This window comes from Scyliorhinus torazame, chromosome 4 (assembly GCF_047496885.1).
Source record: "Scyliorhinus torazame isolate Kashiwa2021f chromosome 4, sScyTor2.1, whole genome shotgun sequence".
Classification (NCBI taxonomy): domain Eukaryota; kingdom Metazoa; phylum Chordata; class Chondrichthyes; order Carcharhiniformes; family Scyliorhinidae; genus Scyliorhinus; species Scyliorhinus torazame.
The window spans coordinates 299,929,241-299,942,992 of NC_092710.1; the positions used below are offsets into that span (position 1 = coordinate 299,929,241).

The window sequence follows — 13,752 nt, forward strand, 5'->3', positions numbered from 1 at the left end:
CTGCCTGGTGATTGTCGCACGATGTCCGTTCATTCGTTGTCGCAGTGTCTGCATGGTCTCGCCAATGTACCACGCTTCGGGATATCCTTTCCTGCAGCGTATGAGGTAGACAACGTTGGCCGAGTCGCACGAGTATGTACCGCGTACCTGGTGGGTTGTGTTCTCACGTGTAATGGTGGTATCCATGTCGATGATCACCATTGTAGAATTCCACAGAAAACCCATCAGGCCCATTAAACTGCATCTGCAGCTTCTTCCTGCTCATCAGGAGCTCCTGAGTAGGGTCACATGAATATCTGCGGTCCACCTCCAACATATCATTCACCAACCTCTGTCATTCCACCCTTACCTCCCTATCTATAATGCACCTCATACAAAATAATCTCTCCTCTAATAACTGCTTTCAAGGCTTCCCGAAGCATGGAGGGCGAGACAGACTCATTCCTGTTAAATTCTACAAACCCACCAAAGGCCTGAAACATGCACCCACAGAATCCCATATCTGCCAATAACCCTACATCTGAACTACATGGTGGGCGCTGAGCGGGTCCCGACTCCAAAATCAACCCCACCATATGCGGGTCATTATTCGAGATGGCAATGGCTGAATACTTTGTCCTCCTCACCCAAGTTAGGGTACCTACCCACCAGAAAAAATAATCCTGGAATAAACCTTGGTGAACTGGAAAAATTCTTTAGCCCTCCGGGTGCATAAGCTGCCACGGATCTGTCCCGCCCATCTGTTCCATAAACGCTAACTGCATCCCCTGAAGGTGCCAACATCTTCAGCCTAGAACAACCCAACTTCGGATCAAGTATGCAATTTAAATCACCTCCAAAGATCAGTAGGTGTAATCCAAATCCGGGATGAAAGCCAACAGCTTCCTAATCAATACTGTATTATCCCAATTCGTGGCATAGACATTAACCAATGCCACCAACATACCTGCCAATCATCTTACCTGCCGTACGGTCTGTCACGATGTTGTCCACCAATTTTCTTTTCCACACATTGTGTGGAAAATGTGTTGTCCACACATTTTCTTTTATTCCCTTTTCTTCTCATGTACTTAATGATCTGTTGAGCTGCTCGCAGAAAAATACTTTTCACTGTACCTCGGTACACGTGACAATAAACAAATCCAATCCAATCCATCCAAAGAAAAACCCGTTTATTGATTAAAATTGCTCCCCCCTGGACCCTGCCGTCGCAGCTCGAGTGAAAGACTTGGCTCACCCACCCCTTCTGCATTTAGGCTTGTTCTCTCACCCGCAAATGAGTCTCCTGCAAAAGCCCCACATTCGCCCTCAGATTCTTTAGGTGAGAGAAACCTCTCGGCCTTTTTACCGGGCCCTCCAAACCACTTATGTTCCAGGTGATCAATCAAATCGGGGGCCTCCACCCCCCCTCAACCCGGAGTTAGCCAATTCCACTGTGAAGGATTATCAATCAATCTCCCGCCCAGAGGATGTAGGCCCAAGGCCCACAGAAGATGGCCACCAAACCCACCCATAAAGAGTTTCACAGAAAACCCCATTGTCACCATCAAAAAACTACCCCACCCCACCAATCCTCTGAACCAGACCCCCCCCCCCCCCCGCCCCCCCCAAATGTACGTGTTGGTTGCACACAAAAGAACAATACCCCATCCTAACCAACCCCAACTCCCAGCAAAACAAAAATGCTAGGCTCTTGGAACCACAAGAAAACAGGCCCAACAGACCCCCCCCCCCCCCCCTCCCGGCCTCATCGCCCCACTTCGCTAGCCAATTATTTACTGCTAGTGAGGTGGCAGAAAAAAGAGAAAGAAAGACCCTTACCGTCTCAGCTACAAAAAAAGTAAAACAAAATTCAACACCCCTGCAAAGCCCAAAACCCCACTAGGGGGGGCATATAGTTCAAAAATACTACCTAAAACAATACCCCTCCGAACAATTAACGCCCCCCATTCCCTACCATATAATTTATGTAAAAACACTCCCATCCCATCCCAAGAACAACCAATATGTACAAAGTACAAACGAGCCCAAAACCCCCTCCCCCTCAACAACTATAAAAGTCCCCACAGAGCCCATTTAATTTGATCCCAGTCCATGCTTTTAACAAAGGCCTCGGCCTCCTCTGAAGTGTCCCAAGTAATAGTACTTTGTCTCTAAGGTAACCTGCAGCCTCGCCGGGTGCACCACTCCAAACCGCACTCCAATCTTGTTCAATGTTGCGTCAGCCTTAATAAAGGCCACCCACCTCCTCACAAGCTTTGCTCTGACATCTTACTAGATTCTAATGAGGCTCCATTCCCACCTCGAATCACTGTTCCCCTTGGCCCACTTCAGGACACGTTCCTTCTCCTGGAAACTATGGAATCTTACTGTAACTGCTCGTGGTGGCTCATTCGCCTGAGGCTTCTGCCGGAGAGTTCAATGGGCCCTGTCCAGCTCTGGAGGGAACACCAGCCCATCCTCCCCATCATTATCTTACCGAACATCTGCGAGAAGTATGCATTAGGATTCGGGCCCTGCCAGCAACTCCATGACTCTCAGGTTTTGTCTCTTCGACTGATTCCCTAGAACGTCCACCTTCGCCCTCAGAATCTTATTCTTCTCTGCCACCAACGACATCTCGGCTTCCAGGCGAGGCAATTTGGTTGCTGTGCCTCAACAGAGACATCTCCACCCCCTTCAACACCTTATGCTCCTTCACAGCTTCTGAAATTCTCTCCACCTTTTCTCGCACAGGTCCCAGCGCCTCCTCAGTCAATTTGTGGAGGGTTTCAAATATCACTCTCCATTTCCTCTCAAAATGCTTGTCAAATTCCATAGCCAATACACCAGTAAACATGTCTGTCGTGATTGGGGTGGCTGCAGCTGCCGCCATCTTCCCTGCTGAGGCATCACGCAAAACCTCCGAGTCAGTCGGAGAATTTCCACCCGCATTTCCGAGGTCAGTTCAGAGTCAATGTGGATCTGGAGTCACATGTAGGCCAGACTAGATAAGGATGGTACACCTCTTTCCCTGAACGGCATTAGTGATGCAGATGGATTTTACAACGGTCACCATGGACTAGCCTACTCTTCCAGATTTTGTTTTATTTATTTAAATTCTGCCAGCTGCTACAGTGGAATTTGAACCTGTGCCGCCAGAATATTGTCCTGAGTTTTTGGGTTACTCGTCCAATGACAACAAACAAAGAACAAAGAACAAAGAAATGTACAGCACAGGAACAGGCCCTTCGGCCCTCCAAGCCCGTGCCGACCATACTGCCCGACTAAACTACAATCTTCTACACTTCCTGGGTCCGTATCCTTCTATTCCCATCCTATTCATATATTTGTCAAGATGCCCCTTAAATGTCCCTATCGTCCCTGCCTCCACTACCTCCTCCGGTAGTGAGTTCCAGGCACCCACTACCCTCTGCGTAAAAAACTTGCCTCGTACATCTACTCTAAACTTTGCCCCTCTCACCTTAAACCTATGCCCCCTAGTAATTGACCCCTCTACCCTGGGGAAAAGCCTCTGACTATCCACTCTGTCTATGCCCCTCATAATTTTGTATACCTCTATCAGGTCGCCCCTCAACCTCCTTCGTTCCAGTGAGAACAAACCGAGTTTATTCAATCGCTCCTCATAGCTTATGCCCTCCATACCAGGCAACATTCTGGTAAATCTCTTCTGCACCCTCTCTAAAGCCTCCACATCCTTCTGGTAGTGTGGCGACCAGAATTGAACACTATACTCCAAGTGTGGCCTAACTAAGGTTCTATACAGCTGCAACATGACTTGCCAATTCTTATACTCAATGCCCCGGCCAATGAAGGCAAGCATGCCGTATGCCTTCTTGACTACCTTCTCCACCTGTGTAGCCCCTTTCAGTGATCTGTGGACCTGTACTCCTAGATCTCTTTGACTTTCAATACTCCTGAGGGTTCTACCATTCACTGTATATTCCCTACCTGCATTAGCCCTTCCAAAATGCATTACCTCACATTTGTCCAGGTTAAACTCCATCTGCCATCTCTCCGCCCAAGTCTCCAGACAATCTAAATCCTGCTGTATCCTCAGACAGTCCTCATCGCTATCCGCAATTCCACCAACCTTTGTGTCGTCTGCAAACTTACTAATCAGACCAGTTACATTTTCCTCCAAATCATTTATATATACTACAAAGAGCAAAGGTCCCAGCACTGATCCCTGTGGAACACCACTGGTCACAGCCCTCCAATTAGAAAAGCATCCCTCCATTGCTACCCTCTGCCTTCTATGGCCTAGCCAGTTCTGTATCCACCTTGCCAGTTCACCCCTGATCCCGTGTGACTTCACCTTTTGTACTAGTCTACCATGAGGGACCTTGTCAAAGGCCTTACTGAAGTCCATATAGACAACAGCTACTGCCCTACCTGCATCAATCATCTTAGTGACCTCCTCGAAAAACTCGATCAAGTTAGTGAGACACGACCTCCCCTTCACAAAACCGTGCTGCCTCTCACTAATACGTCCATTTGCTTCCAAATGGGAGTAGATCCTGTCTCGAAGAATTCTCTCCAGTAATTTCCCTACCACTGAAGTAAGGCTCACCGGCCTGTAGTTCCCGGGATTATCCCTGCCACCCTTCTTAAACAGAGGAACAACATTGGCTATTCTCCAGTCCTCCGGGACATCCCCTGAAGACAGCGAGGATCCAAAGATTTCTGTCAAGGCCTCAGCAATTTCCTCTCCAGCCTCCTTCAGTATTCTGGGGTAGATCCCATCCGGCCCTGGGGACTTATCTACCTTAATATTTTTTAAGACACCCAACACCTCGTCTTTTTGGATCACAATGTGACCCAGGCTATCTACACCCCCTTCTCCAGACTCAACATCTACCAATTCCTTCTCTTTGGTGAATACTGATGCAAAGTATTCATTTAGTACCTCGCCCATTTCCTCTGGCTCCACACATAGATTCCCTTGCCTATCCTTCAGTGGGCCAACCCTTTCCCTGGCTACCCTCTTGCTTTTTATGTAAGTGTAAAAAGCCTTGGGATTTTCCTTAACCCTATTTGCCAATGACTTTTCATGACCCCTTCTAGCCCTCCTGACTCCTTGCTTAAGTTCCTTCCTACTTTCCTTATATGCCACACAGGCTTCGTCTGTTCCCAGCCTTTTAGCCCTGACAAATGCCTCCTTTTTCTTTTTGACGAGGCCTACAATATCATTCGTCATCCAAGGTTCCCGAAAATTGCCGTATTTATCTTTCTTCCTCACAGGAACATGCCTGTCCTGTATTCCTTTCAACTGACACTTGAAAGCCTCCCACATGTCAGATGTTGATTTGCCCTCAAACATCCGCCCCCAATCTATGTTCTTCAGGTCCCGCCTAATATTGTTATAATTAGCCTTCCCCCAATTTAGCACATTCATCCTCGGACCACTCTTATCCTTGTCCACCAGTACTTTAAAACTTACTGAATTGTGGTCACTGTTACCGAAATGCTCCCCTACTGAAACATCTACCACCTGGCCGGGCTCATTCCCCAATACCAGGTCCAGTACCGCCCCTTCCCTAGTTGGACTGTTTACATATTGTTTTAAGAAGCCCTCCTGGATGCTCCTTACAAACTCTGCCCCGTCTAAGCCCCTGGCACTAAGTGAGTCCCAGTCAATATTGGGGAAGTTGAAGTCTCCCATCACCACAACCCTGTTGTTTTTACTCTTTTCCAAAATCTGTCTACCTATCTGCTCCTCTATCTCCCGCTGGCTGTTGGGAGGCCTGTAGTATACCCCCAACATTGTGACTGCACCCTTCTTATTCCTGATCTCTACCCATATAGCCTCACTGCCCTCTGAGGTGTCCTCTCGCTGTATAGCTGTGATACTCTCCTGAACAAGTAGCGCAACTCCGCCTCCCCTTTTACATCCCCCTCTATCCCGCCTGAAACATCTAAATCCTGGAACGTTTAGCTGCCAATCCTGCCCTTCCCTCAACCAGGTCTCTGTAATGGCAACAACATCATAGTTCCAAGTACTAATCCAAGCTCTAAGTTCATCTGCCTTACCCGTAATGCTCCTTGCATTAAAACATATGCACTTCAGGCCACCAGACCCGCTGTGTTCAGCAACTTCTCCCCGTCTGCTCTGCCTCAGAGCCACACTGTCCATATTCCCTAGTTCTCCCTCAACGCTCTCACCTTCTGACCTATTGCTCCCGTGCCCACCCCCCTGCCATATTAGTTTAAACCCTCCCGTGTGACACTAGCAAATCTCGCGGCCAGGATATTTATGCCTCTCCGGTTTAGATGCAACCCGTCCATCTTATACAGGTCACACCTGCCCCGGAAGAGCTCCCAGTGGTCCAGATAACCGAAACCCTCCCTCCTACACCAGCTGTTTAGCCACGTGTTTGTCTGCTCTATCTTCCTATTTCTAGCCTCACTGGCACGTGGCACAGGGAGTAATCCCGAGATTACAACCCTCGAGGTCCTGTCTTTTAACTTTCTGCCTAGCTCCCTGAACTCCTGCTGCAGGACCTCATGCCTCTTCCTGCCTATGTCGTTAGTACCAATATGTACAACGACCTCTACCTGTTTGCCCTCCCCCTTCAGGATTCCCTCTACCCGTTCGGAGACATCCTGGACCCTGGCACCAGGGAGGCAACATACCATCCTGGAGTCTCTTTCACGTCCACAGAAGCGCCTATCTGTTCCCCTGACTATAGAGTCCCCTATAACTATTACTCTTCTGCGCTTTGACCCTCCCTTCTGAACATCAGAGCCAGCCGTGGTGCCACTGCTCTGGCTGCTGCTGTTTTCCCCTGATAGGCTATCCCCCCCGACAGTATCCAAAGGGGTATACCTGTTCGAGAGGGGGACAACCACAGGGGATTCCTGCACTGACTGCCTGCCCTTTCTGGTGGTCACCCATTTCTCTGCCTGCACCTTGGGTGTGACCACACTTACATAACTGCGATCTATGACGCTTTCCGCCACCTGCATGCTCCTAAGTGCATCCAATTGCTGCTCCAACCGAACCATGCGGTCTGTGAGGAGCTGCAGTTGGGTGCACTTTCTGCAGATGAAGCCATCCAGGACGCTGGAAGCCTCCCGGACCTGCCACATCTCACAGTCAGAGCACAGCACCCCTCTAACTGACATTGCGTCAATTAATTAAAATTAAAATTTGTCTTTTTTTTATAAATACTTTTTTTTTTTTAAATTACAAAGTTACTGTCAACTATCTGTTTCCTAGCACTAGATTTCTAATAGAAATGCGATAGCTAACTATAATATCCTCCGATCTCTGGCTTAGATATCCTCTAAATTATAATTAAGTTATTATGTTTAATTAGTTCCCAAATAGTCAAAAAAATTTAGGTTAGAATCCCAACCAGCCACTCAGGTCACAGCTTTTCTGTCCCCCCCGACACACACAATTTGAAAAAAGGTATAAAAGTAAAAATCACTTGCTTACCTTCTGAGATGTTCTCAGGTTCTCTCGCTGACAGAGACTGCTCCTCCACCTCCAATCCTTGGCCTGCACAATGCTAATAATATATAATATAATATGGCACTTACCTTCCACCAATGGGTCTTATTATTAGGTTAGAGGAGGAGGGTGGGTGGGAGACACTACACGTGTAGTGTCTCGGGTTTCCTCTCCACCAGAATTTATTGGGGGGGGGGGACTTGCCAGAGGTCGAACTTCCGGTTCCCGCCGAAATCCAAAGGGCTGCTCCTGTAAAGGTAAGTGCTTTTAAACTCACTACTCACCTCCAAGAAGGCCCCTGCGCACCGCTGCCGCCGAAATCCAATGGGCTGCTCCTGTAAAGGTAAGAGCTTTTAAACTAACTACTCACCTCCCAGAAGGCCCCTGCGCACCGCTGCCGCCGAAATCCAAAGGGCTGCTCCTGTAAAGGTAAGTGCTTTTAAACTCACTACTCACCTCCAAGAAGGCCCCTGCGCACCGCTGCCGCCGAAATCCAATGGGCTGCTCCTGTAAAGGTAAGAGCTTTTAAACTAACTACTCACCTCCCAGAAGGCCCCTGCGCACCGCTGCCGCCGAAATCCAAAGGGCTGCTCCTGTAAAGGTAAGTGCTTTTAAACTCACTACTCACCTCCAAGAAGGCCCCTGCGCACCGCTGCCGCCGAAATCCAATGACATTACCACAATGCTACCATCTCTCTCTTCAGATAACATATTGTCATCCTGCAATGATTATAGATAATATGTTCCCAAAAGTAATTGTATGTGAATTTTATTTTTGACCAGAAAACCATATAAACTGGTCACAATTCTATTCTGGCTAATCTGATATTTTTGAACTTCAAAATGATTCTTTCCTCTAATTATATTGGAGCTTGTTTAACAAGACTTGCTTCATGGCAAATCTGATGTGATGATCAGCAGTAAAGGTTTGAAGCAATTTTTGGCACAAATCTTATCTGACTGGTTCCTTATGTTTCTATAAATACTTTTCAGTGAACCCTGAAGATACATGAATGTTATTTGATGAATTTCAATTCCTTTTTCTTGCCCTATAAAACACCACCTTTTTGTAAAACAATTATTTCAAAACTTTTATTCCAATTTTAGGCTATGCTTTGGATCCGACTGTAGACCACAGTGAAGTACCAGGAGGATGTGGATATATTGGTAGTGTGGAAGATGCTGAGAAGAATCAAGGTAAAAACCTTTGTTCAAAAGTGCTTCTACAAAATATATTTTGATACCGGGCATTTAATTTAGTCACAGGCTTTGATTACCAGTGTATCAAGAGATACCCTATGTATATAATGGAAACATGTTTATTCCAAAATGTGTGCACTGGAATTTAGTTTTAAGGAAAAATGAATAATACTGAGGAAAATTATATTGATTCATTAATGATTTGCAAATATTTACAGTTCTTCCTTTCTGCCCCCTCCCCCACTCCAGTTTCTTTCTCTTATCTCCTCTCCTTCAGGCGTTGACTCCCTTGCTAGAGTATAGTTCCACAGGTGGCAATTACTTTCTGGTACTTCGCTTAAGTAGCCATCATCTATGTATTAGCCATTACAGTGAGTGCCAGCAGGTTGCCCAATTGTGAAAAGCATCACAGTCAATGCAGTTCTGTTCTCACGCTGCTGGCATTCATGCACAAATACATTTTTAACCTCTTTGCCCCTCTTTTTGTATAATCCACTGCTGCTGGGAATCATTGTAGTCCACAACAGAGAGTCAAACTCTCATAAATGGGAAATTGAACCTTCGATCTTCCTCGCCTCTAAAGTTCCAAGCTGCAGACTTTTGGCGTATCGTTTGGCTACATGCCGGCCATTTAATCTTTATCTGCGAGTATCTTTAGATGCCCAAAATGATGTCTGTAAGTGCCTGCATACATTTCTGGGAAGGTTGTGTCTGTCTAACACAATTAAATTGTTTTGGGGAAGTAACAAGGAGGGTCAATGAGACTGGTACATTTGATGTAGTCTACATGGATTTCAACAAGGCTTTTGTTAAGGTCCAGCAAGGCATACTGTTGACAAAAGCGGGATCTAAGGCAAAGTAGTAAGATGGATCCACAATTAGTTCCGAGGTAGGAAGTAAACGTCATTGGGTGTTTTTGTCACTGTGAGGCTGTTTCCAGTGAGGTCCCGGAGAGTACATATTTGATTTGGACTTGAATGTAGGGTGTATGATCAAATTTCAGATGATACAAACATTGGTTGTGTAGTTGACAATGAAGAATAAAGCTGCAGACTATGGAAAACTATCGATGGACTAGTCACGTGGGCAGGACAGTGGCAAATGGAGTTTAATTTGGAGAAACCTGAGCCAGTGCATTTGCAGAGGGCTAACAGGACAAGGGAATACAAGGTAGGATAAGAGCAGAGGGTTGGTGTTTAATGCATTTGGTTGTTTAGAAGGGTTGGGTATTGGGGGGGGGTTTCTCTCTTGGCTTTTGTGTTAGGTATGTGGGGGGATGGAACTCTGGCGGGGCCACCTTGCTAGCAAACCTATGTTGGCTGGTGAACGGGAGTGAGGTCAGGGAGGGGCTGTGGTTGGCTGAGCCTGTGTGGACAGGTTTCGACTGACTTAGGAGTTGTGAATGATGAGGGGATTAGGGAGCCTGCAGAGAGGAGCGGTTTCGAGAGAAAGTGGTTGGGGGATTTCTGGACGGGGGAGGGGTAGTTGGTGACGAGGAGCAAGGCTTGGTCCCATTTGTGGAGCGGGGCAGAAGGCCATTCTGGGTGGACGGTGGGCCTAAGAGGTTGGCGGGGGGCTGGGGCAGGTATGCCCCAAGAGGTGATCATGGCTGATAGGAGTGGAAGTGGGGGTGGGGTGAAAGACACCCCCCAGTCCGAATTGTAACGTGGAATTGGGATGATGTAGGGTTTATGAAGAGGATGTTGGCGGCCAACCCGAGCCTGGACACGCATCTGTTAATTTTATGTGGGGATTTAAACACAGTGTTGCATCCGAAGATGGATTGATCTAAGCCGTGCTTCTTCACCCCTTTGATGGGGGGAATGGGGTGGAGCAGCGTTTCCGAAGGAGATGGGAGCAGACCCGTGGGGATTCTTACATCCAGGGGGTAAAGAGTATTCTTTTTATCGCCAGTGCACAATGTATATTCGAGGATTGATTTCTTTATTATGGGAAGGTCGTTGTTGTCGGGTGAGGAAAGCGGAATACTCGGCGATGGTTATTTCAGATCACGCTCCCTACTTGATGATGGATGTGAGCTTGGAGAAGGAGCCTGCACAGAGGCCGGGTTGTTGTGGGAGGATGGCAAAGTTGAATGACGATTATGTGTGGTTCAATAAAAATGGGGAGCTCTCACGTTGGTGGTATGGGAGATGCTGAAGGCGGTGGCAAGGGGGCGAGATCATCTCGTATAAGGCGCAGCTGGAGAGGGAGACGAGAGATGAGCAGCTGCGGTTGGTAGACAAAATTTGGGATGTTGATGAGAAGTATGAGGAAACCCCCATTCCGGAACCTTTGGTCAGTAGAAAGGAACTGCAGATGCAGTTTGACTTTTTGACCACATGGAAAGCGGTACGCCAGTTGAGGCGGGCGAAGGGTGTACGTGTACGGGGAGAAGGCCAGTCGCTTGCTGGCAGGACAGCTCCGCTGGCAGGTGGCCTCCCGGGAGATTGTTCAGGTCTGGGATGGGGTGAGGGGGCTGATGACTGTGCCAGAGCAGGAGGATAGGGCATTTGGGGAGTTTTATAATAAGTTGTATAAGTCGGATATGAGGGAGTTTTTGGCGGGGCTGGTGTCCCACAGTGTGAAGAGGAGGATAGGACAGGGTTGGAAGGGAGCCATTGGGGGTTGAGGAGTATCGGACGGCGATAGGGAAAATGCAAACGGGTGAAGCATCGGGGTTGGATGAGTTCCCGGTGGAATTTTGTAAGAAGTTTTTGGACAGGTTGGCGTTGCTGTTGGTGGAGATGTGTGAGGACCCGGTAGCCAAGGGGGCACTTCCGGAGATGATGGGCATCTATTTTGCTTTTGTTGATGAAGAATAAGGGAATAAGGACCCGGACAGTGACCCTGGGTCGAATTGGCCAATATCACTGTTACAGGGCAGCACGGTGGCGCAGTGGGTTAGCCCTGCTGCCTCACGGCGCCGAGGTCGGAGGTTCGATCCTGGCTCTGGGTCACTGTTCGTCTGGAGTTTGCACATTCTCCCCGTGTCTGCGTGGGTTTAGCCCCCACAACCCAAAGATGTGCAGGATAGGTGGATTGAACATGCTAAATTGCCCCTTAATTGGAAAAAAATGAATTGGGTACACTAAATTTATATTTTAAATTTTTTTTTTAAATTAACACAATATCACTGTTACATGTGGATGCCAAGATTCTTGCCAAAGTGTTGCCACTTAGTCTGGGGGAGTGCCTCCCACAGGTGGTTGGAGAGGATCAGGTGGGGTTTGTAAAGGGTAGGCAGTTGTCCTCATTTGTGCGGCGCCTGCTAAACGTGGTACTCTCCCCACCAAAAGGGGGGGGGAGGAGGTGGAAGTGGTACTGGTTGCAGAGAAGGCATTTGATCGAGTAGAATGGAATTATTTGTTTGCAGTGTTGGAATGGTTTGGGATTGGGTCTAAGTTTGTTGAGTGGGTTAATTTATGGTATGAGGAACTGAAGGAGAGTGTCTGTACGAATGAGGTGAACTCGGGATATTTTCAGCTAGATAGGGGAACGAGACAGGGGTGTCCCATGTAATCCCTTTTGTTTGCGCTGGCGATAGAACCTATGGCCATTGTGCCGAGGAGCTCTTTGGTCTCCCCGCCAGGTGCTGACTTGGGGGGGGGATTGCCGTTTTGTGTGGCGACCACTCACTTCAGGTATTTGGGCAGCAGGTGGCTCGCTATTGGGCCAGGCTCCGTAAATTGAATTTTATGAGCCTGGTGGGAGGGTCAAGGTGGATTTGTTGAGGTGGGACAGCCTCCCCCTATCATTGGCAGGCTGGGTACAGACAGTAAAGATGAATGTTTTGCTGCGGTTTTTCTTTTTTTCCACTTAAGGAGCAATTTAACGTGGCCAACCCACCTACTCTGCGTATCTTTGGGTTGTGGGGATGAAACCCATGTAGACACGTTCAGTGACCCGGGACCGGGATCTAACCCGGGTCCTCGTTGCTGTGAGGCAGCAGTGCTAACCACTGCGCCACCAGGCCACCCTCGGTTTTTGTTTTTATTCCAGTGTTTACCGGTCTTCTTACCGAAAGCGCTTTTATGGGGGTGGAACAGTTGTTTGTCTGGGCAGGTATGGTAGCTCTGATTTGGAAGACGGTGCTTCAGAGAGGGTGACAGTCAGGGGGTTTGGCTCTGCTGAATCTGATGTGTTATTATTGGGTGGCCAACGGCGAGAAGTTACAGGGGTGGGTGTGGGTGAAGATGGAGGCAGGCTTTTGTAGGGGGTCGGGGTTGCGGCGTGGTAATGGCAGCCCTCCCGTTTGCCCCAGGGAAATATTCGGGTAGCCCTGTGGTGGTGGCCACACTGAAGCTATGAAGGCAATTTTGGCAGCATTTTAAGTTAGGGGCGGGGTCGAAGTAGATGCTGATCCGAGAGAATCAATTGTTTGAGCCAGCGAGATTGGATACTGGATTTCACGGCTGGGAGGATCTGGGGTGGTAAAAATGAAGGGCTTATTTCTGGAAGGGCAGTTTGCGAGTTTGGAGGAGTTGCTGCAAATGTTTGGGATTCCGTGCGGGTAGCCTTTAGGTATATCCTGCACGGTGTTTCTGGTGACACCGCCCTCCTCAATTTTGGAGGGGGTGTGTTGTTGGTGATGCAGTTGGAGGGGGGGTTAAGGCCAAGTGGGAGGACGATCTGGGGGTGGCACTGGGGGAGGGGTTGTGGTGTGAGGGGTGAATCTCTCAACTTCATGTACTAGACTGGGGTTATTACAATTAAAGCTGGTGTAAAGGGCACACCTGACAAGGTCAAGGATGAGCCAGTTGTTTGAGGGGGTGGAGGACACTTGTGAGCGGTGTGGGAGAGGCCCAGCCAAAACGGTTCTGGTCCTGTCCAAAGTTGGAGAAAGTTTGGACTTCTTTTTCAGCACCATGTCAGCAATTCTGCATTGGGACCCCTGGGGGCCAGTTTTGGGGTGTTGACCCTGCTGGAGCTGCAGGCAAGGTTGCCTCGCTGGTTTCTCGCAGGTGGGTCCTATTGGGATGGAGGTCAGCTTCTCCACCCTGGGCCTCCGTATGCTGGGGGACGTAATGGTGTTTCTGTAGCTTGAGAAGGTTAAGTTTACCTTGAGGGGTTCCCAAAGAGATGGGGCCTGT

General features: G+C 48.3%; 1 protein-coding gene across 1 annotated transcript in view; it reads left to right on the forward strand.

Annotated features, from left to right (window-relative positions):
- The window catches only part of cdc40 (cell division cycle 40 homolog (S. cerevisiae)), a 243,394-nt gene that overhangs the window by 91,044 nt on the left and 138,598 nt on the right, over positions 1-13,752 (forward strand). Inside the window, exon 4 of the mRNA XM_072500007.1 lies at positions 8,567-8,656. Coding sequence (XP_072356108.1) covers positions 8,567-8,656 — 90 coding nt within the window. The remainder of the gene's footprint in view (positions 1-8,566; positions 8,657-13,752) is intronic.